General features: G+C 42.4%; 1 protein-coding gene across 1 annotated transcript; it reads right to left on the bottom strand.

Annotated features, from left to right (window-relative positions):
• Window positions 1-671: 671 nt before the first annotated feature.
• On the bottom strand, window positions 672-12,411 carry LOC308285092 (plexin domain-containing protein 2-like; the record flags this gene model as incomplete). The annotated part of the gene is made up of 13 exons (XM_080725811.1): window positions 672-887; window positions 1,870-2,027; window positions 4,132-4,360; window positions 4,457-4,517; window positions 5,009-5,090; window positions 5,740-5,832; window positions 5,943-6,042; window positions 8,235-8,353; window positions 8,996-9,118; window positions 9,464-9,533; window positions 10,839-10,982; window positions 11,124-11,350; window positions 12,315-12,411. The coding sequence occupies 13 exons, from the start codon at window positions 12,409-12,411 to the stop codon at window positions 672-674; spliced, it is 1,719 nt and encodes a 572-aa protein (XP_080581937.1).
• Between the last annotated feature and the right edge of the window lie 12,282 nt (window positions 12,412-24,693).

Here is a 24,693-nt window from a genome sequence, read left to right as displayed (position 1 = left end):
CTCTCCATCCACTACCACTGAAAAAAAATGTTTTTCAGTTGCCTCGTATTGATATTCATGACTGAGGCTGCTGATTGGTCCCTGACCGACCAGCCAGCAGGATGACAACGGCAGGCACATGCACACATAGACGTCAAAGATGGCTTGAGCCACTGCTCTTTTATCCTTCTGTATAAATGTGCCCTCTCCAGACCATGAATGCAGTTATTACTATGGAGAAAGAAATGCAAATTTCCTCTTTCCATGCCATAGCTGAAGGCAGCATTCAATAGAATTGCCTCGTCCAAACTCTCCTGAACTTGAATGCAGCATCTTATGTTGAAAGAATTGTCCTCTCTGCATAGAAACCAAGCATCGAAAATAGCCGACCTCCATGCTCACAACGCGTCGCAGCGTGACTCGTTGTGAGCTTGGAGGTCTGCTATTTTCGATATTTTCACCAAAAGGGCCCTTTTAGAAATTTCAGCCCCTGCCTCTCTAACATTCTCTGCACGTCCCTAGACAACGGGTCACTTCTGTCCTCAGTCTCAACTCGAGCAATAGACCAACAGGAAACAATTCAAGGAACCATTAAACCAATCCAAGGAAGGAATGCTTCCGTGCCTCCAGCGCATAAAGAGAACCAGCTCTGTCCATGAAGGCTCCCGGTGGGATGCATACAGTAGTTCTGGTCAGGAGTTGTCCGAAACCAGGAAACGCTCCCTTTGATCGGGAACGATAAAGCCTTCTTTTATTTCGCTCTCTCTTCTACCTGTTATGATGAAGGACTGTTTGGGGTCTATGACCACAATGGTGTCTTTTTCCTGGCCGGGGGCCTCCACCTCAGCGTAGGAGGGGTTCCCTGAACCCCGCCGGAACTTCATGACCGGCCAGTGGGTGGGGCGCCTCTGTGTGGTGGAAAGGGGCAAGAGGAAAGTGGAGAGGTCATGATTGCAATACCGGCAAGAATATTAACTGCATGAACCCTAGTGTCCCTGTATGGGCAGGGGTGTGATTTGGGGTCCCAGGGAATGGCAACTGCCACCCCTAGTGTTCACAGTTCTCTCAAGGGACAACTTTGTTTTTTTACAACAAGGGTTCATATTTTAGATTGTAATTAGAGAAAAGAAAAAGTGAGTGTTAAAATGTTTTAATTTACTGCTTTTTATTGTTTTATTGCGTTTACAGTGCTAAAATGTGGGGCATGCATACAAGTGGCTAAATATGTATGTTTAGACACAATAAGCCAGCAGTTTCTTTATTTCTTTATATTACAGTAACACTTCTAGCCCCCATAAGTCACATCCAACCATGAAAGGTTAGGTTGTATCTTGGGAATGGGCTTATTCTGTGTAAAATTACATATTTAGCCACTTGTATACATGCCCCCAGCCACTGAAATAAGAATCTCTAAAACAATAGAAAGAAGTAAATGAAATCATTTTAACACTCATCTTTTATATTATTTAATTACAATCTAAAATATGAACCCTTGTTGTAAAAAACTAAAGTTGTCCTTTAAGCATACAGTATTTTACTTCTGAATATTTTTGCTCATTTATCTAATTTTAGAATCTCAATTTGATAAAAAAAATGTTGGATCGAGACCGACTGCATCCATTTACATGTGACACACATCATAGACACGTGTTTTCTTGTCTGCCATAAATTTGCCATTTTCAACTTGGCGTCCCGATTTTCTAACATTTTCTTTTCTTTTTTTCCCAAAATGGTGAAATTATTGGATCTACATATACTTTATACTCACTCACTCTCACATGCACGCACGAGCACACACGCACGCACGCACGCACGCACACACACACACACACACACACACACACACACACACACACACACACACACACACACACACACACACACACTGACCTCCATGAAGAACAGGCTGACGTTGGAGGTGGGGTGGTTGTACACGTAGACGGTCAGGAGGATGGCGCTCACCATGATGACCATCACCAGGACCACGCCCACCAGGAGACCAGTCTGGAGCTGCTCCTGAGTGCCCTCCGTGCCGTCCAACTCAGCCGCTGTGGCACACAGAAGATACAGCAGTTCAAATCGTTGTTGTTGTCGGGTGGAAACCTTGTATGTCCAAAACCGTTCGTTTGGTATTTATCGTTTAAAAAAAACCATTTAAACTTGTGAAAATAGCCGATCTACAAGCACACAACACCTCGTGTGGTGCTTGTAGATCTACTATTTTCACTAGTTTTGTGCAACAGTCTCTATGATGAAGCAGGGCTTTACTTTACGAAAAAAAACAAAAAAAAAAAACATACAGATTTGAAACTTGGAGATACGAGGTTTCTGCCCGACAGTGACGAAATGCAAGGCTTACTGAACTTCATCTAATCTCAATTGCAAATTTTCAACCATATCGATTGCATTTTTTTGCATGAGTGACGAATTAGGACAGTGGAAGTTTATTTGACAGAACACTGCAAAAACAAATGTTATAGTATAACATTTTACGGCCCCTATCCAATATCCAGGTCCTTTATCGCCCCCCCAAGTAATTAAGGAATTGCTTTTAGCAACAATCTGTGCCCTTTCAACATTAAACATTTAAAGATTTAAATAACTTGAATCATCACTTTTTAAATACCTACAATGATGTATAAACAGAAGATCTCAAGACAAGTGTTGTGAGACATTTGTTTTCTAATTCATGTAATTTTTCTTTTATTTCTACATGAAAATACAAAAAATAAATACAAAAAAAAGTTGAATTTGTTTTTAATTCATGAAAGATTAGAATTTTTGGGGAATGTTTTTTTTTTTTTTTATTATTTATGAAATAATAATAATTAAAAACAAAATGTAGGAATAAATTGGACCCATAAAAATGTGTCCGCGACTCACAATTGGGTCCCGGCCCACTGTTTGGGATGCAGTGCCATACTGTACACTGCAGTACATTCAGTGCCATATACCTGGCACTGTATAACACTGTATGGTACAGTGCTATGGTATTGTAACATCCAGAACCCTGTCATGCTCCACCCACCATCAAACTGCTGTTAACCTTGAGATTACTCTAAAGAACGACTCTACCTTTCCTTCCAGGAAAAGAGCACATGTCAAAACAAACCAAACCAGCCACACAGGCGGATACGCACACATCCATACCGTCATCCCTCAGCAACTGGGCAGAGTATGCAGTATTTAACATGACATTGTATATGCTCGTCTATGAGTTGACAGTGGGCTGGCAAATAGCTGACCACTTGACCCTCAAACTGTCATACCTCTGACGGAGTCGGAATAACTTGGGCCAGAATACCATGCAGTGACAACAAACAGCTACTGACGAGATGAAAATAACAGTAGCCCTACCCTGTGCAGAAATAGGCCGGATTAGGAAGTGACTACGTGGTCTCACAACAGTGCAGATAAACATGGGCAAAAACAGTGAGATTCGTCAATGTAAAATTATCCGGCTTGGTGTGTAGCAACTCCATAACGTAATAATGTCTCACATATTCACAACGATTCATAATGTAATAACTTAAAATATAATAAAAGCTCATAATGTACAAATCAGGTCATAATAAAACCACAAGTGCATAATGTTGTAATTCACATACTGTAATAATGTGAAAAGCCATTATTACATTATGTACTCATACTGTAGTTTTATTACATCATGAGTTGCTACATGATGGTAAAGACATTATTAGAAATTAATTTTAACCTCAGCTAATCACATCCACGTCAAGTATTGTGACTCTGGCATCACAACACATTCTTTGCATCACTTGGCAAGTTCATGGAGTCTATATTGCGCTGATCTCAAGGCATTACTTGGCTTACAGTTTGTGCACTTTTGTGATGCCAATGGTACAATAGCCATAAGAGCTTCACACTCATAATGATGTGTGTACTGTCTAAAAACATTTCTTCAAAGGATGTGCATGCATATGAATAACCAAATAGATTGCTTTGCTGACAAACAGATACTTTTCACTGCAGACATTTTGATTGGTAAACATGTTACCTTGTTACCTATCCAACTTCTTGCCTTGTGGCACATAAGGCCTTGATTGGTAAACATAATGGACGGTAATAACATTAATATTTGTATTTTGTAACTGTTACATTGTGAAAGTGAATTTAAGTACAAGTACCAACCTTCCGTAGGTGTGCTGGTAGTTGACTGGGGAGTATCTACAGATCTGTTGGGTGTAGAGCTGCTGATGGGGCTGTTGGTGGTGGAGGTCTTCGTAAGGGGAAGGGAGGTGGTGCTGGTGGTCCTCTGCTGCAGCGTGGTGGAGATGACGGGAGTGGTCGCGTGCATAAGGCTGTGAAATGTGTTGTGTGACTTGTTCATAACCGCGGTGGTGCACCTAGGATCCCGTCTCTGCAAAAATACATTTACATTTCTTTACATTATTATTTTTTCTTGTAGAGAGGTACAACCAGTGCTGTTGCAATTTAAGGCAAAAATAATGGGCACCTCCTCTTGGCAGCTTGAGTCCACCCAGTCCTGTCGATATCGGTCAAAGCCACTGGAGCATCTGACAACAGGAACCATAAACCGTAAGATATTATGATGGCGAAGAGGACATTGGTGTCGCTTGGTGTATTATTGTAGATAATATCTGAAGACTAAAGACTACAAGGTATTGTGTTTATTGTAGTGAAAAATACAAAAAGACAAACACAATGCTCTTTTAAACTCAATGTACAGTAGCAGGGAACAAATTGTGTTGTACAGCTATAGCTCTAAAGGCCCATTCCCACTGGGCCAGATAACAGATAAAAAAATCTCTTTCTCCAGATATTTTTCCATTCAAAGTGGATGGTAGATACAGATAAAAAAAATATTTGCCACAGATAAAAGTATCTGTGGCAAATATCTGTGGTAGATATTTCTTTAATGGGCAGCAAAATATAGTCATGCAACTTATGCCATAGATAGGCCTATGCAATATAAATATAGATAGAGAGTTGATAGATGTGAATACAGTATGTGATTGCTTTTGAACTTAAAACAATTGCTGCGTACCTTTGCAGTCGGCTACACCAGGTGCAGTTGAAGCCAATCTGAGACGTGACACATGCGTCACAGCTGGAGAACTGGAGACATGCTGGGAATGCAGAAATACAATGGGCTGAGTGAGAAGAGTCAGGGGCAGAGCTTGCGCAGATAGGCCTAGTGTATAGTAGTTGTGTAACTTGCATCTAAACCAGGGGTCTTCGTTTGTTTGGCCATGCTGAGAGAGAGATGAAGCAGGGACACCCACTACATAATATAAAATTGTGTTGCAGATAAAGCTTTTTCATAGCTTTCAAAGATAGCTTCACAGACTTGTCTGACAGCCCTAACAGTCTGTACTGTATATTCACGTTTTAGTTTATTTAAACATTTTCTATTAATATGTACTGTAGGATTCATGTTCATGAGTATTTTCAGACATTTTAACCACTTAAACCTTTAATACTTAGTACACTTGAACTTTGGCTCTGCACTTTTCTTTTCTTTAAAAAAAGAAATCTACACCAAACCTCTTTGCCAAAAATATCCACAAGGTTGCAGCGCCTCACGCAGCGAGGCATTGCGAGCTTGTAGATCGGTTAGCTTCTGTGAATGTTGTTCAAGTGAATGGTTCAAGCGGTTAAAGTAAAGAAAAATATATATATTTGGCTGCCCCCCTGTAGAAACTCTGAGAACCCCCTAGCGGGCCCAGACCCCCTGTTGAAAACCCATGATCTAAACTGTTAGTAAAGATGACTTACTGGGTAGAGGTAGCATCTCAATGGCTGTAGAATTGGAGATCTTGGATTTTAGGATGTCTACTTTGTGGTACTCATAGATGGTTCTCCTCCTGACTGAAAACATGACAGTGGGCAGATCTCATAGTGTTGGTATAATTACATCCCATTCAGAATCTGAATTCTACCTTGAATCAAGTTTACATGCTCTATGTTCTGCTACTCACTTGGAATCTGCTCCAAATCATGAAGCACCACAAATGCATCTGACAGGCCCACTTTAACAGGGTGATTCTTTGCACTGATGTTGTTGATGTCGATGGAGATCTGTGGAAAAATAAATGAAGTGTCAGTGTTAGTTTATGCAGGACATGGGAGTCAAGTCGCCGCCCAGCTGTAGTCAGATGTCAGTCAGCTCTGTTCTCATACTTCATTATCATATCTGCTGGTCATTACGTCACATGACTGCCATACTCCAATCAAAGCTCAATCAGTAGGGAAGGCTCCTTTAAATACGGCTTGCTTTCTCTACCTATGCTTGGTTTCCGAAGCTTCGGAATCATTCGCTGCCTCCTCCACCCCAGCCTCCACCTTTGCATGATCAGACTGGCTAAGCTCAAATACTTGTGATTGTCTGATTAAGTTACATGTCAATGTTGTTAAGTTCAAATACTGTGATTTTGACTAAGTTCATGTCAATGTTGCTAAGCTCAATACTGTGATTTTAACTAAGTTACATGTCAATGTTAAAGCTATACTGTGTAAGTTGCTAAACTAGTGGCCAGTAGCGGTATTGCTTTTTTCGGCCGTTTTTCGCCCGGAGTCGTCGCGGACCACCGCCGTGGACCACCGGAGCGGCGCCGCAAACCACCGCGACCGATACAAATCCGTGGAGGGGTAGAACACATGGTAGAACGTAATTTTCTGGCCAAGATTTGGGGATTAAGAGGTTGAGAATCCTTCACCATGGTAAACACTGTAGCTGAGCGAGGCTACTTCCTGAAGACCATGGCAGATAAGCTGTGATTGGCCGGTAGTGTATCATGTGTGTATGATCCGCGATGTGATTGGCCAACGTATACAGATGATGCAGATGACGCTATTTTTCCGCGAAAACCGGACCCCGGCGAGGATCATAGAAAACATATAAAGAGAAGGCTTTAGAAGCTGAAAATAACGGAGTGGGTGTTCTAAAACTTTAGCGATTTAACAGTTAGGACAATTTTAAGATTTGTTTTATAAAAATCAAACCTCGGTTCGAAGTGAAGCGGTGGACAGATAAAACCTCTATTCTGAATGTATTTGGAGAGCTGGTATGACAGTTGGTATAATAGGTTTAAAAAATATATAGATTAAAACACATACATTAAAATAAGAATTTGTAATTGAATAAATACATAAATAAATATAATAATAAATAAATACAATAATAAATAAATACAAAAATAATTACCATTTTCTAATGGAGAAACTTTCTTGTTGCATTTATCATAAGGACAGCATTCATATATGCAATTATCTTGTTTAATCATTATTACTAACTGCAATAGTAATAATGAATAGGCTCAAAAAAGCCTATTCATTCTGGACTGATATTTTACACGTACGGGACAGGAAAAACCTGTTCATTCTGGCCTGGAGTGACCATATATGGACATAAGGTAACATACTTTGTGTTTTTGAAAAACCCTGTTCATTCTGGACTGAGATCACCATATATGGTAATTAAACGGACATTCTGTGGGACAGGAAAAACCTGTTCATTCTGGCCTGGAGTGACCATATATGGACATAAGGTAACATACTTTGTGTTTTTGAAAAACCCTGTTCATTCTGGACTGAGATCACCATATATGGTAATTAAACGGACATTCTGTTTTTGAAAAAGCCTGTTCATTCTGGACTGAAATGACCATATATGGGCGTGATACACACAAAGCCATTCATTGGAAGCGGTTTTCACCGCTTCAAAAAAGTTACATGGTAAATATTTTACATTTTGGGTAATTTATTGTCTACTGGGAGCACCCCGGACAGTTTTTACTTGATTCAGTATTTAGATATTTGATATGAATTTTATCAGACACACCCCCTTCCAATACAAACCATTGTAACTTACTTCAAACTCCCTTTTAACCATGGTAGATTCATCGAAAACACCTTCTTGGTTATGGTGACTCATACTGTCCTCCTAATCTTTTTTCCCCCCAATTACATTTTCATTCATTTATTTATTTTTGGAAAAATTTAGAAAACATGGCCCCTCACGTAGGAGGCAGTATTAGAACCAAGGACGAGTGTATTCGATGAATCTAACATGGTTAAAATGTTTTAATTTACAATAAATGTTTTAGTTTGTATAGGAAGGGGGCGTGTCTGATAAAATTCACATCAAATATCTAAACACTAAAATCAAGCAACTTAAAAACTGTCCAGGGTGCTCCCAAAAGCCTGAGTAGAATGATTTTATTTTAAAAGTGAAATATCCCTTTAATATATAAGATGAAGAGGAATGCCACCTCTTTGTAGGCGAAGATGATGCGTCCGTCGCTGTGCAGGGTGGTCTGGAATGTAAAGGTTCCCACGTTAAAACTGTCCTGGAGATGAACATGGTCCCACTGCACCACCAACGCTGTGCCTACACACGCACGCACGCACGCACGCACGCACGCACACACACACACACACACCAAAACAAACAAAATGTCAGTGTTTAAGCAGTGTGTGTGATTTTTCTTCATTAGCCTAATACTATACTGTCCAACGCTCTTGCGAATAATTCCTTTGAAAAGGCATAAATGAAATGAAAGCGCACGTACAGTGAACTCATGCACCTGTGCATACAATATCAGTACACATCGTCGCTGTTGGGTGGATACCTCATAATATGTCCAAAACCGTAACATTGGAGGAAATGGAATGAACGGCTATTTTCACTACTTTTGCTTGACAATCTTGTATGACGAAGTAGGGCATCAAATGACAAAAGATTAATGAAGTTGGAGTTTGGAAATACAAGGTTTCTGCTCGACAGCGACGACATGCAACATGCTATGAAATGCAAGCTTGTGAATCTACGCAACCCTCAAGCTGGAATTTGCTTTCGGTGTCACACCCTGAAAGTGTTCATTCAACACTGAGAAAGGAAGAATTGTCAGTTTTTACTGCGTACACAGCATCACCCTGTGCAGTACAAATGTATTTGTTCTGTGGATTGCTTTCGATCTCGGTCTTCCCAGTAACGTGTTTCTTCCCAGTAAATGTGTTTCATTAATCTTACCGTTGTCACAGTAAAGCACAGTGGAGTTTTGGGAAAGGCTGGGGTCAAAGTTTGCCATCAGAGGAGCAATATACTGAGTGGCTGTTAGCATCCTATGGATGATGTCTCCTGTGTAAATGAAACCTGTGAACGTAAGCACACACGCACGCACGCACGCACGCACGCACGCACGCACGCACGCACACACACACACACACACACACACACACACACACACACACACACACACAGGTCACCTTAAGTTATTTTGTTGGGCATGATGGATATAAACCATTTCATGACCATGCGATTATATGGTTCCTTCTGATATTCTGGACAAAAGAAAAAAAAGGTATATTTCCTAAAGCTGTGTTATGATCTAACAATTATAAATATTGTACTGTACCTTATTCCATATATTAAAATAACATATTTTTGTAACTCACAATGTGCTGACAAAAAATGGTGGCATAGCCATAGAACAATTACCTCCAGTTGCCACAGTGATTTCCTTTAGTATATGGCCATAGAAAGGAAAGTCAAAGGACAGATTCACTCTCTGAAAGCAAAGGAAAGCATATAAGAAAATAAGTAAATACGCACACAAGTATTGAGTTCAGTCCCAGTGTGTCTATAAGCCCCATTTCCACTGTAGGGCAAACCCAGAACTAGAACCAGAACTTTCCAGAACCAAGAACTTTCAAGAACCTGTGGAGTTCCAGGACCAAGTTCTGCTTACGTTTCCATATAACCAGAACTAAAGTTTAGTTCTACCTCAGGAGCAGGACTGGAAACAAAACCAGCTCAGATTCCTGAAAGTTCTGGTTGTCTCCACCAGCCGAAGGCAGGGGGAGAGTATGTTTTCGCCACTGTCCGTCCGTGCGTCCGTGCGTTTGTTACCAGCTCCAAGTTTGTTACCAGCTAATCTCCGGCACCGTTGGCCCGGTCGCTGCCAAAATGAGCACACACACTCCCTGGATGCCAATTCAGAACCTCTGCTCCACATTTTTCAAATGGCCCTGTTCTAGCGCCACCATGAGGCCGATGTTTGCAAAACACATTTCTGTACACTACTCCTACAGATTTTGTCCAAAAATCACGCAAATCGGTAGACAGTATCTCTACAGTCATGTGATCGACATGGATCTGTCTGATTGTCCATATTCCATCCTGATTGGCTGAGATTGGCTTTCAAAGTTTGTAAGATTGGTCCGTTTTGGACAAAATGCCTCAAATCAAACACAGCGTGCAATTGTAATGAAATTGTGCACGCACATTCGCAAAAGGCCAAGGAAGAAATTACACTACAAAATGTTCAAATCAGCCTCATGGTGGTGCCATGAAAGGTCTAAGATTGGTGAAGAACACCCACCCTTTTTACATTTGCCTATTATAGCACCACCAGGACGTGTGGCCTGGTGGAGACCTGTGCTCGGAAGAGCACTTCTTCTAGTTTCACCTTGCAGTGGAAAAGGGGCTTTTGTTATATTCTGTTTGGAGCGACGATTCCAATCTTGTCTTCTATAAACCTACATTTTTACTCTTCTCATGTATTCCTCCACTGGCCAATGTATACACAGAAGATAAGAACTAAGGTCTTTGCACACTGCTGCGTTTTTTTCCCGGCCTAATATCGGAGCGAACTTCGGAGCACGTAAATAAAAAGTTCGACCTCACTTTATGTCAGTCACGTTTGCACACTGCTGCCCGTTTAATATTTATTTTCGGAGCAGGGTAGACTTTTCAGATTTTCGCAACTGTCTGTCGCCAATGGGTCCCTTGCTCTCTCTCTCTCTCTCTCTCTCTCTCTCCTTGGCCTTGGCCTTACAGTGATTTAAACTCTTCTCATGAACAGAGTCCATACCGCTGCTTGTCTGTGGGTGGTGGACAGGAAGCCATGGACCTTCCAGCTGCCCTCTTCCATCTCATCAAGGTCCACCCACAGCTCTCTGCTGGCAGGGTCTCCTGAGCCGTACATTTTAGATGTATAGTAGATGTGATCAATGTCCTGTCAAACGAAAATTATATTGTTGAAGCCAGTGGTGGACAGTAACTTATGGAAGTACACTGGTCCACGGTCTACACGGTTCAAGTACTGCTCTAACTGCTCATAAATAGTGCACCATACTGTACTACAATATTCACCTACCACTATCTGTGTAGAATTGCCGTGTCCTTCCTCAGTCAGCAGGTCAGGGTCAGACTCCTCTAGCTGGTGCTGATCTCGGTAATGGCCCCTCTTATCGATGGCCCAACTAGGGGACACAGGCTTGGTCCTTGACACCCATCTTCTCCACCTCATCCTGGGGCCCTCTTCCTTTGTGTCAGTCCCTACTTCTGGAGGGCCCAGTGTCTTGCTATCAGGCTGGTAGACTCCTATGGATCACAGAGCCTATGTTCTTGTAACAGTGCTTCATTGTCACCTCTTTCTTGACCCTTTCTTGATTTTTGTGTTTGTGTGGCTTTGAAATCATCTATATTGTTTTGTTTTTGTCACATTCCTGAGCCAATAATTTGATGACCAGGTCATCGGTCAGTAGGAGACTCTTTGAGTCTCATACCGGAGACTCCGCCGGTCATGAAATTAAATTATTGGCTTAGGAATGCAACAAAAACTTTTGCAGCAGACTTTACAGAATCCTTAATGGCCTGTTCAATGCAGACATTATTACAAAAATATGGACTAGATCTGACAACTAAATGTATATTCATGGCACTTCCGAAGGTGGCACAATAGGACAAAAACAATCACTGACCATCACCATGTGGCAAACACACATGGTCCCCCCATCATTCTCGGCTCCAGTGACAACACTGTGTGCTAAGACTCCTTCACAGCAGAGAGTGAAGGAATGTCTCACATTCCTCACACCAACAGTGAGTCCCAGCACAAGGGATATGGAGGAGTGGCAAGGGTGGCCAGTGAGCATTGCACCTATTAGCAGTGTGGCTCTATGATACAGTCAATGCCTTTGCCTTACAACAGTAACAACAGTTTAACATTTAATACTATGGAATGACATTTACCTGCAATACTATTATAATAAAATGAGAAGTAACGGTCTAAATATAAGATTGTTACATTTGTTGGTTGTATTTCAACTCTCCTTCCTTCATTTTTGCCACAAAAATGTTGATATGTAGAAATGTAGGCATACTTGGTGTGAATTATGTGCATTATGCACAGGACCAGAACTATATCTCTACATCACCAAATACATTTTAGAAGCCAGTACTTTACAGTAGCCTAGCTACTTTAGTCTGTGATAGAAGTGTCCAGGGGCCATATAGCCAACATTGCTTTAATGCCTGACTATAAAAGAGCAATTTTTAGACTTACCATAAGCAGGCATGATCTCCATCTGACTTATAATGAAGTGTAACGTCATCACCATACCCGTGGTGAGATGGACTATCTTTGCTGCAGTGACCATCATGCTTCTCAATCAAAGTTCGAACTCCACAAGAATGCGTAAATATGCAATTCTGACGTTAACTGTCCCACTTTCCTAAGCTGTCAGGTCAAAAAAGATTCTTTCTTAGAAAACAAATTCCGTATAAGACCGCGGACAGCGAAATTGTGTTGCATTATAGCCTATAAATGTAAAGTTAGTTGACGAAGCCCGTGCGTAAAATAGCCTTAAATCATTCCGGCGAAATGCATTCCTCATTAGTTGTTTGGCGAACCTCTCTCTGTAAAGAAATCCATGTGATACTGAGTCGAAGGCCTGTTTCTCCTTGTATAGGCTATCTGCGATGCGGGCTTGAAGCTTGTATGGCAGTAGTAGTACATCATAATGAAAAGCAGTGCGCTGTGGAGAGCTGTTGCGCGCAATGCGCGGAGGAGGAACATCGCTGCGTCAGTAGCCAACAGTCTACAAGGCCGGAACTGTTATGTTGGTGTGCCAGCATTCCATTTATCTTCTTGGTCTTTTGTTTGGCTTGCGGTGTTGCGCACCTGACTGGAAAACCATTTTTGGGCAATTCAACAAGAGCGCAAAACTGGTCAGCAATGATATGCGTCCATCTCAAATCAGTGAGTGTCATTGATTGATTGATTGAAGAATTTATTAGAAGTTTGCAATAGAAAAAAGTACAGTTTCATGACAGTACAAATCACTGGTACAAGGTCAACTAAAAGGAGATCCTAGAAAGCCGAGGCTTATTTCCACAGGAACCACACTTTAAGTATCTCATATAACATTGAAAGACAGACGGATAGAACATAGTACTTTATCTAGGATAATATCAGTTTCAAAAGCATAACATCAAATACAAAAGGCAGAATACAAAGAAAAAGGGGGGGGGGAGCATGGGGGCTTAGTCTATTTACAAGTCACGGGTAGCTGCTGTCTGAAGGTGACTTTTCATACCAATTTTGAAGGAGGCTAGGGATTTGCTCTCCTTTAGGGCTTGTGGAAGGGCGTTCCACATGTTGATGGTATAGCAGGAGAACGAGTTAGCGCCTTGTTTAGTGTTAAATCTACGCTGATGATGATTAGTGGAGCTGCCTCTGGTGTTATGATCGTGAACATCCTTGACCTTTAAGAAGTAGTTTGTCAGGTACATGGGAATCTTGGAGGTGTAGTGTATCTTGTACACCAGGCCCATTGCATGATGCTGTACTCTGTCAGCTACTTTGAGCCACCCCACGCTTTCGTGGTGGTGCTCGGTAAGGTGGGTCAGAGGAGGGAGACCAAGCACAACCCTAATTAGTTTGTTTTGGGCTGTTTGGAGCTTTAGCTTTAAGGCAGCTGGGGCGTCGCGATACCAGACAAGGACTCCGTAATCAATGAGGGGCCCAATAAGAGCACCTCCTAGTGTCTTACGGGATTTAATATTGATCAGTGGGGCAACTCTTTGCAAGAAGCGAATTCGTTGATTGACTTTATTGATTACCTTGGTGGTCATTTTTTCACTGGATAGGTTAGCCTCCAGGATGCAACCCAGGTAGCAGATGTGTTTTTTTCTTTCTATCACAGTGTCACCTACTTTAATTGTGAAGTTCTCAACTAGGCTAAGTTTCTGACTAGATCCAAAGAGGATACATTCAGTTTTGCCTAGGTGAATTGAGAGTCTGTTGTCATTGAGCCAGGTGCAGATCTTGTTAAGTTCACAGTTAAGGGCCTTTTCAACCTGCAAAATGTCTCTGCCTGAGACTAGGAGAGCCGAGTCATCCGCGAACAGAAACAGATTGCAGTCACAAGCAGATGACATGTCGTTTACGTATATTAAGAACAACAGTGGTCCTAGTATACTCCCTTGAGGTACTCCACAGTTTACTGGGAGGGGGGGGGACAGGGTTCCGTTGACTTCCACCATCTGTTCCCTCCCCACCAAGTAAGAGTGCATCCATCTCACTGCTGTGCTATCAAGACCAATAGCTTTGAGTTTTTCAATCAGAATAGAATGATCGACGGTGTCAAATGCCTTCTGGAGGTCCAGCATGACCATGCCGCAATATTTGCCATCGTGAATTTCACGTTTGATGTAATCATTCAAATAGATGAGGCATGTATCTGTGGAATGGGACTCTCTGAAGCCAGACTGGAATTCGTAGATCAGTTTATTCTCTTCAAGATATTTAGCCACCTGTTCATAGACAATTTTTTCCATTACCTTAGAGATGGAACTAAGGATTGAGATTGGCCTGTAGTTGCCAGGGTCAAGTTTACTGCCTTTTTTGTGCAGGGGGGTTACCTTGGCAAATTTGAAGTCCTGGGGGACATAACCCTGCTTGATAGATAGATTAATAATATGGGTAATGATTGGGGCAATGGTGGCAGCTGAGTCTATGAGAAATTTGGGGGCAATTTTATCATGGCCAGCGGCCTTGAATTGAGGTAGGGTGCGCAGTTTTTTAAACACTTCATCAGTTGACACCGTGGCAAGTTTAAAGTTGTCTTTGCATACCCCAAGGTTCCTGTAGAATTTCAAGATGTGCCTAACACCAAACAGCCCAGATGGAGCGGGCAGTTTATTGACCAGATTTTTGGCCATGGAGGTGAAGTAGATGTTGAGATTTTTGGCTACATCAAGACTATCAGTGAGGAGGGTTATGGGAGTTTGGATGGATATGTTGCTGGCTATGGATCTGAGTTTAGCACCACAGCCTAGCTGGGTTTTAAATAGCTTCCATAGGTCTCGTGGTTTGTGGATGTTTTCCTCAACTTTCTCATCCAAGTAGTTTTTTTTGGCAGAAAGGATTAAGGAGGTTGTCCGATTTCTGAGTTTATTAGCCTCTAAACTGACTATTTCTAATTTGGCTTTAAGGTGTTTATTGGGGCCTTTTTTGAGTTTGTGATTATATTTGCGTTTCTCAGAGTATTTTTTGTCTCTGAGTTTCATTGATTCACAGATTTCCGAATTCCACCATGGCTGTGAGCGGGCTTTAACCCTGACCCTACGCAAAGGAGCCACTTCGTCTAGGGTAGTGTTGAAAATGGATTTAAAGCCTAGCCAGGCTTCATCGACCTGAGTGCTAGCTAGTACTGGGGACCAGTCAGATTTCTCCAGTTTGTGGTTAAAGGCTTCGCTAGAGTAGGTTTTGAGGTTTCTAGCTTCAACTGTTTTGTGGCCGTCAGCTTTGGACTTATGTATTTTGCGGGTGCAGTAAATGATATCATGGTCGCTTAGACCACCACATTCAATAGTCCCCCTCGCGGAGACTTTAGATTTGTCTGTGGTTACAATGAGATCTATGGTGGTTTGAGAGTTATCTGTAACCCTAGTTGGCTTGGTGATGAGCTGAGTGAAACCCTGTTGATTACATAGCTTATTGAACTTTTTGAATAGAGGAGCTTCTTTACGAAGCATGTCTATGTTCCAATCGCCAATAATGTATTTTTCAACATTGTCCACCGGTGCAAGGCTCTCCTCCAGTAACTCACAGAAATCATTTTGGTCGGGCGGTCTATAGATGGCACCGATTAGTATGTTTTTAGCTTTCTTAAGAATCACTTCCACCCATACAGTTTCTAAAGAGCTGTGTTGTAGGTCAGGGCGGGGGATATACTTAATACAGTTATGAACATACATGCATACACCACCACCAAATCTGTTTCTATCATTTCGGATGACCGAGTAGTTGTCAATTTCGATCTGAGAGTCAGTGATAGAGTCATCAAGTTTGGTCTCTGAGAAGGTTAGAAAATGGACCTTACCTTCGTGAACCATATGCTTGATTTGTTCAAATTTAGCAAACAAACTGTTAATGTTTAAGTGCGGCTGGCAAAGTCCATGGCGAGGTCTATGGAAGTGTTCGCATCGGCGTCGGTGGGGGAGGGGGGGTTGGTTGCAGTCTCTGGGGGCTTCAGAGGGGGACAAAGGGACAAAGGGGTCTCCATGAAAAGTTGGGGGATGGGGTGGTGGGGGCCCGTGGTCACCGATTTGACCCAGGTTGAAAACAGCGCTCTGGCCTTCTCCGTTAGCCAGCGTGGAGCAGAGTTAATGTAGACTCTGTTCTGGGGTGCTGGGTCCATGAGGGGGTCCGCCGGGTCCATGAAGGGGTCCGCCGGGTGCGTCTGCAGGTCGGGTGGGTCGGTGGGGCCGCCGGGGTCCGGTGTTGCGTGACTTGCGTTGATGATGCTGGTCTCGTGCTGAGCTAGTCATGCGGGGGCGATCGCCGAGGGTTCACCGGGGGTCCGTGAGCCAGGGGGTCCTTCGACGATCCGTGAGTCCGCGGAGGCGACTGCTGTGTGATCGTCGGAGGTCGGCTGGTCAGGACATCTGGAGTAGCCCGTTGTTAGTCCCTCAGGATTCATCAGTGAGGAGCTAGCTAAGTTAGCATCGTTAGCTTCGCTGATCACAGACAAAGAAGGATCTGCCGTCGTCAATCCAGCTGCAGTAGCGAGAGCAGCTAGTCTTCGGGTCATCTGTCTGGTAGCTACAGGCCCTGGATTCGATTCTATATCTCCTGATTGCAGTAATAATAAGAAGATCAAAGATCGACTCATACAACCATTCAGGGGTTTGTCCCTTTTGTTCCGGTTAGCAGCCAGCAAAGATAGAATAACATGAGATCCAAAGCTCGGGTGCTTAGCTACCGTTTTGGCAAGAAGATATAACTCACTGTGTTTTTCGTCCGTTTTGTCCATTTCCCATAAAAGATTCTCGTATTCCATTGGTGTTAGGATCTGTGGTGATTTATAGCATAAATCCGTGATCCATAGTAGAAATAGGAGAAAATGTGGGATGAACCAAGCCTTTGGTGTTTTGGTTCCGGAGCGTGAGCGAAAAACACGTCCTGCCATGGTGATGTCCGGAAGTTATCTAGTTATCTAGTTATCATAATGTCATAATGTCATTCCATTCCAAATTTAAGAATGAAGTGAACAGAATAGAATTAACGTGTCTAAAAAAAAGAGAGAAGAAAAAAAATACAATTTTACAATTATAAAGTAGGCTGTCAGTAGCCTACAGCCAGTAGGCGTAGCCTACGTCGAACACAAAATACAATCTTTGGATAGGCCTATATAGGCAGGCAGGTGTATCAACACATGTTGGCTTGATATTTAAACAACGAATAAGCTACTGGCTACCTGACCTGTGCTTGTGCTGTTGTGCGTGTTTTGTGCATGTGCATGTGTGCGCGCGGGCGTTTGTGTGTCACCTGCACAACTTAAGTGTCACATGTCTCACATGGTTGAGACTGAGAGTAGAGGGCTGTCTACTACAGGGCAAGGTGCCTGTGTGTGTGTGTGTGTGTGTGTGTGTGTGTGTGTGTGTGTGTGTGTGTGTGTGTGTGTGTGTGTGTGTGTGTGTGTGCGTGCGTGCGTGCGTGCGTGCGTGCGTGCGTGCGTGCGTGCGTGTGTGTGTGAGAGAGAGAGAGAGAGAGAGAGAGAGAGAGAGAGAGAGAGAGAAGGGGATGGGGGGGAATAGAAAGAGATGGGTAGAGTCAGTGTGAATTTAATGCAAGTAAAAGGTCAATAATTGCTTTCTACTTTCTACTACTGTCACTCTTCTGACATCCCAGTTCAGCAGAAGGATATAGCTGACCTGTCCTGACATCACAATGATGTTGGAAATGAATTCCGTCCTTGTCCCTTTTATGCCCATATATGGAGATCCCTGATGTCATCATCCAGCTGACCAGCTCAGCAGAAGAATATAGCTGACCTGTCCTGACATCACAATGTTTCAAAAGAATTCCGTCCTTGTCCCTTTTATGCCCATATGGAGATCACTGATCATCAGGGATCTCAATATTAAGCCCATATGCGTCACAGTGCGTAACACTTCATCCCAGCTCATCCATATTTGGGAAATATGGCCACATTTTGTCCAACGTAAACAACCAACCGCAACGCAATTCACACTTGCAAATTAATTCCGTCCTTGTCCCTTTTATGCCCATATGGAGATCCCTGATGTCATAGCCCTATATGGGAATGCCCATGTATGGACATATTGTGTCAGTCTCATGTTGTCTATGACATCAAACATCTATGATGTCAGACGTCAGTCATCTCTATATTTGGGAAAATATGGCCACATTTTGTCCAATTTAAACAACCAACCAACCAAACCTAGCCAAACCTTTTCCTCCCCCTGACCCTTCTATTGTAAATACCTTTTATTTTTCATTGTCTTTTTGTTTACAACTGTTTTTCTGATGATATCTACTGCATAGTACTGTTTTCTCTCTGTCTGTCATTCAATGTTATATGAGTTAAAGAGAAGGATCTCATTGGAAACAAGCCTCGGCTTACCTGAGTCATGAAACTGTACCTTTCCCTAAACGTCTAATAAATACTTCAATCAATCAATGCACCGGTTTGTGTGCGTTTTGAACTGAATCTGTAGCAAATGTGTTTTTTAAAGAAGATTCAAAACAGCTGAAAATGGCGGGGGCCTACATTGGAGACATTATATGGGAATCCCAGGAATCCAAAAAATACAGGAAAGCACCATAGAAGACAGGGAAGCGCAATAAAATTGTCCATTAATTTAAATGTTTATGAGAACAAATATATACAAAATGTACATAAATCATACACAAATAGTTTCTGATCCATTTGTTTGTATGTTAACAGTATTACATCACATGGGTTTATCATTGCCTGTGAAAATAGCACAGCCCATGAATCAATGTATCATAAATCAGTGGTGGTTCTCAAAGTGGGGTATGAGGACCCCCAGGGATCCTTGATAGGATCTAAGATTAGTTAATAAAGCTTCAAAAGGAGTTTAAGTTAACCACGTTAAACTTTATACCCTGTCTATTTCCAAAAAAATCTTGAACATTTTTGAAAAATGTGGAATATTTGTGAAAATAATGTAATAACACAATCCTTACAACATATTTTCTGATGGTGGGTCTTTGGCCAACACTGTCATAAATAGATAAAAACATATTTCTATATGATATTCCTATGCAGTACGCCTATTTTTTTTTTTTATCCCACGATTTTGCAACCCATTTTCACCCAGTGCCAATTGCCTATGTAATCCTGGGCTCTGCTCTCCCTCTGCCGCGCCTGGGGAGACAATGGACTGACCTCATGCTTCCTTCAATGCATGAGTAGTCCAAGTTGTTTCTTTTCACCTGACAGGGGGGATTTCCCCGGGATGGATGTAGCACGTGGAAGAAACACGTTATTCCAACCAGTTCCTTTCCCCTCCATCAAGCGCCCCGGCTGGCCAGGGGGAGGCATTATTGAGACCAGGATTACTGCATGTTTTTGTGAGGGTATCAACCCTAGGAGACACGGGGAGAACATGCAAACTCCACACAGAAAGGCCTTATCGCCGACCCCACCTAGGGTGTGGGTGCTGATGATGCGGAGGGAGAAACACGCCCCCAGCACCCACAGCGTCCCCCGGCGGGAATCGAACCCAGGACCTTCTAGCTGTGAGGCGAAGCGCTAACCACTGCGCAGGCGCCACCGTGCCCCCTACAGTACACCTATTAAACAATTAATGAGTGAAAATAGTATAATGACCAAGACCACCATGTACCACACTAAGCAGAAGATGTATCCACAGGGGATTCAGCTACTGGCGATGAATCGTACAAATTGTTGAAAAAGGACATGTTAGATTCACTCCCATGCTGCGTACCCTGTGAAGAGAACAAAAACAGGGTTGATCGTCTTATCTCAAGGGAGGCTTGAACCCACATGTTGGCAGTGGTGTAAAGTAACTACTGTAAGTACATTTACCCAAGTTCTGTACTGTACTTAAGTCCATTTTTAGGTACTTTTACTTTACTGGGTTATTTCACATTTTCAGTGCTTTTACTTCTACTCCACTACACATCTCAGAGGCAAATATTGTACTTTTACTCCACTGCAATTATTTGAAAACTTTAGTTGCTAGTTACTTATAGATTTAGATTATTATTACAAAACATACCCATACAAAACATTACCCACTCCAGCCCCCATAGGGTTACCCATTTTCTTCACCGAGCGCCAATTGCCTAAGCTGTAATCCTGGGCTCTGCTCCATACCAATGCTTTTGTACTTTTACCCACGTAAATCTTTATTTTACAGGACTACAGGACTTACTACTTGTAAGTAACAGTATTTCTACATTGCAGTATTGGTACTTTTACTTAATTAAGACATGTGAGTACTTTCTCCACCACTGCATGTTGGCGTTTGAAATCTATACTGTACTTACATCTATTTTACAGTCATAAAGATCAAATACAGCATTCTGGACAATTGCCTCATCAGCCATGGATTGATGCTGGATTCTGAAAGGGAGTAGACAGAGGTTAGTAAATCACATATAGTACAGTACAGTACACATTTCACTGTATTATTAGTATGTAGCCTACATTATGTATGATATGTGATCATCATCATTATGATCATATTTACTATAATAATTATTATTGTTGTCATCTCCGACATCATCAAAATCACATACGTGTTGAAGCACCTCCTGTAGACAGAAAGAGCAAGCATGAAGCCAAGTCCAGCCAGCAGACCGAGACCAACCACTAGTCCTATGACCAAGGTATCTGCACACACAAACACATACACAGAATACACATGAACACTCTAATATGGGAAACAAGGGTCTCAGCTGACAAAAAAGTATAAAAAAAAGAATCCTGTCCTCCCCATTAACCATTTTCTAGCTGTCGTCTCCCGTTATTATAGGCTGTGGTCTCTACCCTATATACACCAGGATCCAAGGACCCCCAGGGGGCCTCTTTAAGGTTTGTTTATGGTTATGTCTGAGCCAGAGTGACATGGCTGTGGTCCTGCCTATGAGAGTATCGGTTTGTTTATAGTTATCTGAGCCAGAGCCCTCCCATTTTTAATATACTGTATGATAGAAGTTTGATATGATGTAAGGCAGTGGTTCTCAACCTTTTCAGCCCACGACCCCCCAAATAATCAAATTTTAACTGGCGACACCCCCACCTTGACGAGCACTAAGAAATGTGCAGATACCCTCTGTGCACTTATGTTGGTTCGTTTACTGTTGAGTGAGAAAATAATGTTTCACATTAAGTTAATCATCTGGTGACCCCCCAAAATGATTTGGGGACCCCCCTGGGGGTCCCGACCCACAGGTTGAGAACCACTGATGTAAGGCATAAGTGGTTATGATATATAGAGGAGATAGTATTTACCATTATGATGTGGTGGGTCAATAATAGGGGGCGGTGGTGAGTAGCATGAGTCAGCTAGGATAGTGACATCATCCAAAGCCACTGTCCAACCACTGTCCACCCCCCTCTGATATACAAACACCACCTGTGAGAAGAAAAACAGTCATCCAGATTAACTTTACAAATTCACATTAATTTCACAGGAAGAAGAAATGACGATAACGGGTTCTGGAAAGGGAGAGTTTCTACAAGAATCTTCCAAAAGACACATGGCCTGTAAAAGTAGTGCATGCAGAGGAACATTGATGGGAAAGTATTCAAAGAGAGTTTCGCGTTTGTAGGTTGCTGCTTTAATCACAACACCAAGGGTGCTGAGAAAGGCAGCGGGTGAAGCTACAAAGTAAAATCAGTAAAATCCTTTGAGAAATTGAGACCCTGGGGAGGACACCTATAGTAGTAGCACCGAAACTCATAAGCACAATAATCTCCCTTGACCAAACTGGGATTGCATCTAGAATGAGAGGTATAAATGTGGTCTCTCATGCAGCATAATAGCAGACCAGGGTTCAAATCCCAGGTACTGTAGGACATAAAAGTTAGGGAAAGCAAATTTTAACACTGAGGATTTTGCTGAGTACTGAATGTCATAATAATAAGATCATTATTACCCAGAATGGTTGGTCGTGGTCGACAGACACGTTGGTCCTCTGCCACCTGCCTCCCTTGTCCCCAGTTTCTGTCCATTTCAACATGGCGTTCCCTTCTCCTCCCCCAGTCAGTATCTCTCTAGGGAACAGGACAGGATATTTAACCACATGAATGAACCCTATAGCAGGGGTCTTCAACGTTTTCAGGCCAAGGACCCCTTAGTTGAGAGAGAGAGGAAGCAGGGACCCCCACGACCCGTTCATAGATTCCATATAGTTTCATCGTTTGACAGCACAATCATCAGTGTATTTTGGATTCATGTCAATTTGCGTTTTCAGATATTTAACCACTTGAACTGTCAACACTTAATAAAACTTGACCTTTCACTCTGTACTTAGTCTGCTCTTTTTCCCCTAAACGAAACCTCTTTGCCAAAAATAGCCGATCTACAAGCTCACAACGCCTCGCAGCGCGAGGCGTTGTGACCATGATATTTGCATGATACTGACCATGACACTGACCATGATACTGACCATGATACTGACATGATAGGCTACTGACATGATACACAATGAAAAAAGAAAATCCTATCAAAGTAAGATTGACAAAGGACCCAGATGTTAAGTCTGCAGCGAGTCTGCAGTGTGCTCTTTTAAACTGCTCCGTGATGTGTCATATCATATGTCAAATGACAACCAGAGGGTGGCACCAGAGCTTGTCAATCTGCACTAATGGAGTGGTTCTCAACCTTTTCAGGCCGAGACACTCAAAATAATCATATTTTAACTGGTGACCCCCCACCTTGACAAGCACTAAGAGTTGAGGCATTTTGTATAACACGGTTTTATTGTGAAAATAGCAGATCTACATGCTCACAATGCCTCGCAACACATTTTGTATAACACGGTTCTATCATGAAAATAGCCAATCTACATGCTCACAACGCCTCGCAACGCGAGCCGTTGAGAGCATGTAGATCGGCTATTTTCACAATTTCAGCCTAATAGTTGCCAATTTGACCTATGTCTAATTTGTCATTTTAGATGTATTAAAAAGTCTTTAAATTGTCACTTTAGAAATGTGCAGATACCCTCTACACTTAAACTTTATGTTGGTTAGTTCACTGTTGAGTGAGAAAACAATGTTGCACATTAAGTTGATCATCTGGGGACCCCCCAAAATAATTTGGGGACCCCCAGGGGGTCCCAACCTACAGTACAGGTTGAGAACCACTGCACTAATGTAATACTGCTGCAGTAATTACCTGTCAAATACATAGACTTTGAGAGTCCCCACTTGAGAGCGCATGTAGTACCAGAATGTGAGACAGTGCCCTCTTGTGGCAGGCTGGAATAGGTCACTGATCAAAAAGGACTGGTCTCCCGACAGGCCCAGTGAGTTGTCCACATGTAGGTAATAACCTATGGACAGCATGGCATAAAAAATAAAAGAAATAAAACTAAATAACACATACAGAACAAACAAATTAACTTGTGGGTCAGTGTCATAGAGCAACTGGCTATAAATTGGGATTCATTTTGCATTGATCACAGAACACTGACCACAGTATATTTAACAAAACTCTGAATCTGAGCTGGTCTTTGTTTGCCAACCTCTCTGTAAGGGAAGACCTGAAGAAAATGTGTTGGAGAAATGCTGGTACAGTCACCCTGTTCTGAGTTGGTGGTGTGGTCGACAGCAGGCCCCGTGTTGGGCCTTGCGTTGAGCCCTCTGTTCCTCAGCCAGTCTCCCTGGTCCACAGCTCCACCCACGTTGCTCCAACCACACAGGCTGCCCTCAAAGTCACAGAACCCAGCAGAGGGGCACGGGCCGTCAGACACCCGCACGTCGTCAAACGCCATGTCGCCCTCCTGGGTCATCACCTGGGTAGAACCAGCCCTCACGCCTTCCACCACAATCTAACCAGATAGATGGATGGATGAATGCACAGACGGATAGAAAGAAAATTAAGGTTTTGTTAATAAATACATATTTTCTTGTCAGTTTTTTCATTCCTTTAATTTCTGAAAGGAATTCACTGATACTTTTTTAGTTTTACTGTTAATAAGAAACTACTGTCTGCATAACATTATTTATTCATTTATTAGTGTTGTTGCCTATATGGTAACCAGACTATTGTTCTTGTCCAGCTTTATTTCACCTAGAGTAACCTTTTTCTGTAACCTTTTGAAACCCCAAACCTCCAAAAGTCCATTGAGCTCAATGGAAGAGTGGTGCAAGCTTGAGGATTGGTCGAGCTTCATATGACATCACGTATAGCCTATAAATAGGCAACCACACTTGCAATTTCTTAAAATTGCACCTTTGCAGTTTCCATATGGTATTACTCTGCTTCTATGAAACAGACATAATGTATAAAACATCTTTTAACCAAACAACATCATTGTTTGCTCAGAAACGGCCTTGAACGAACAAATGAACAGACCATAGAACCAGGGACGTACTGGGCCCCTGATTCAGCCCGGGAAAAGGAGTTGG

The sequence above is a fragment of the Nannobrachium achirus genome (assembly GCF_963921795.1).
Source record: "Nannobrachium achirus genome assembly, chromosome: 5".
Classification (NCBI taxonomy): domain Eukaryota; kingdom Metazoa; phylum Chordata; class Actinopteri; order Myctophiformes; family Myctophidae; genus Nannobrachium; species Nannobrachium achirus.
The sequence above is the reverse complement of the archived record's forward strand: the minus strand, read 5'-3'. Positions and strand labels throughout refer to the sequence as shown.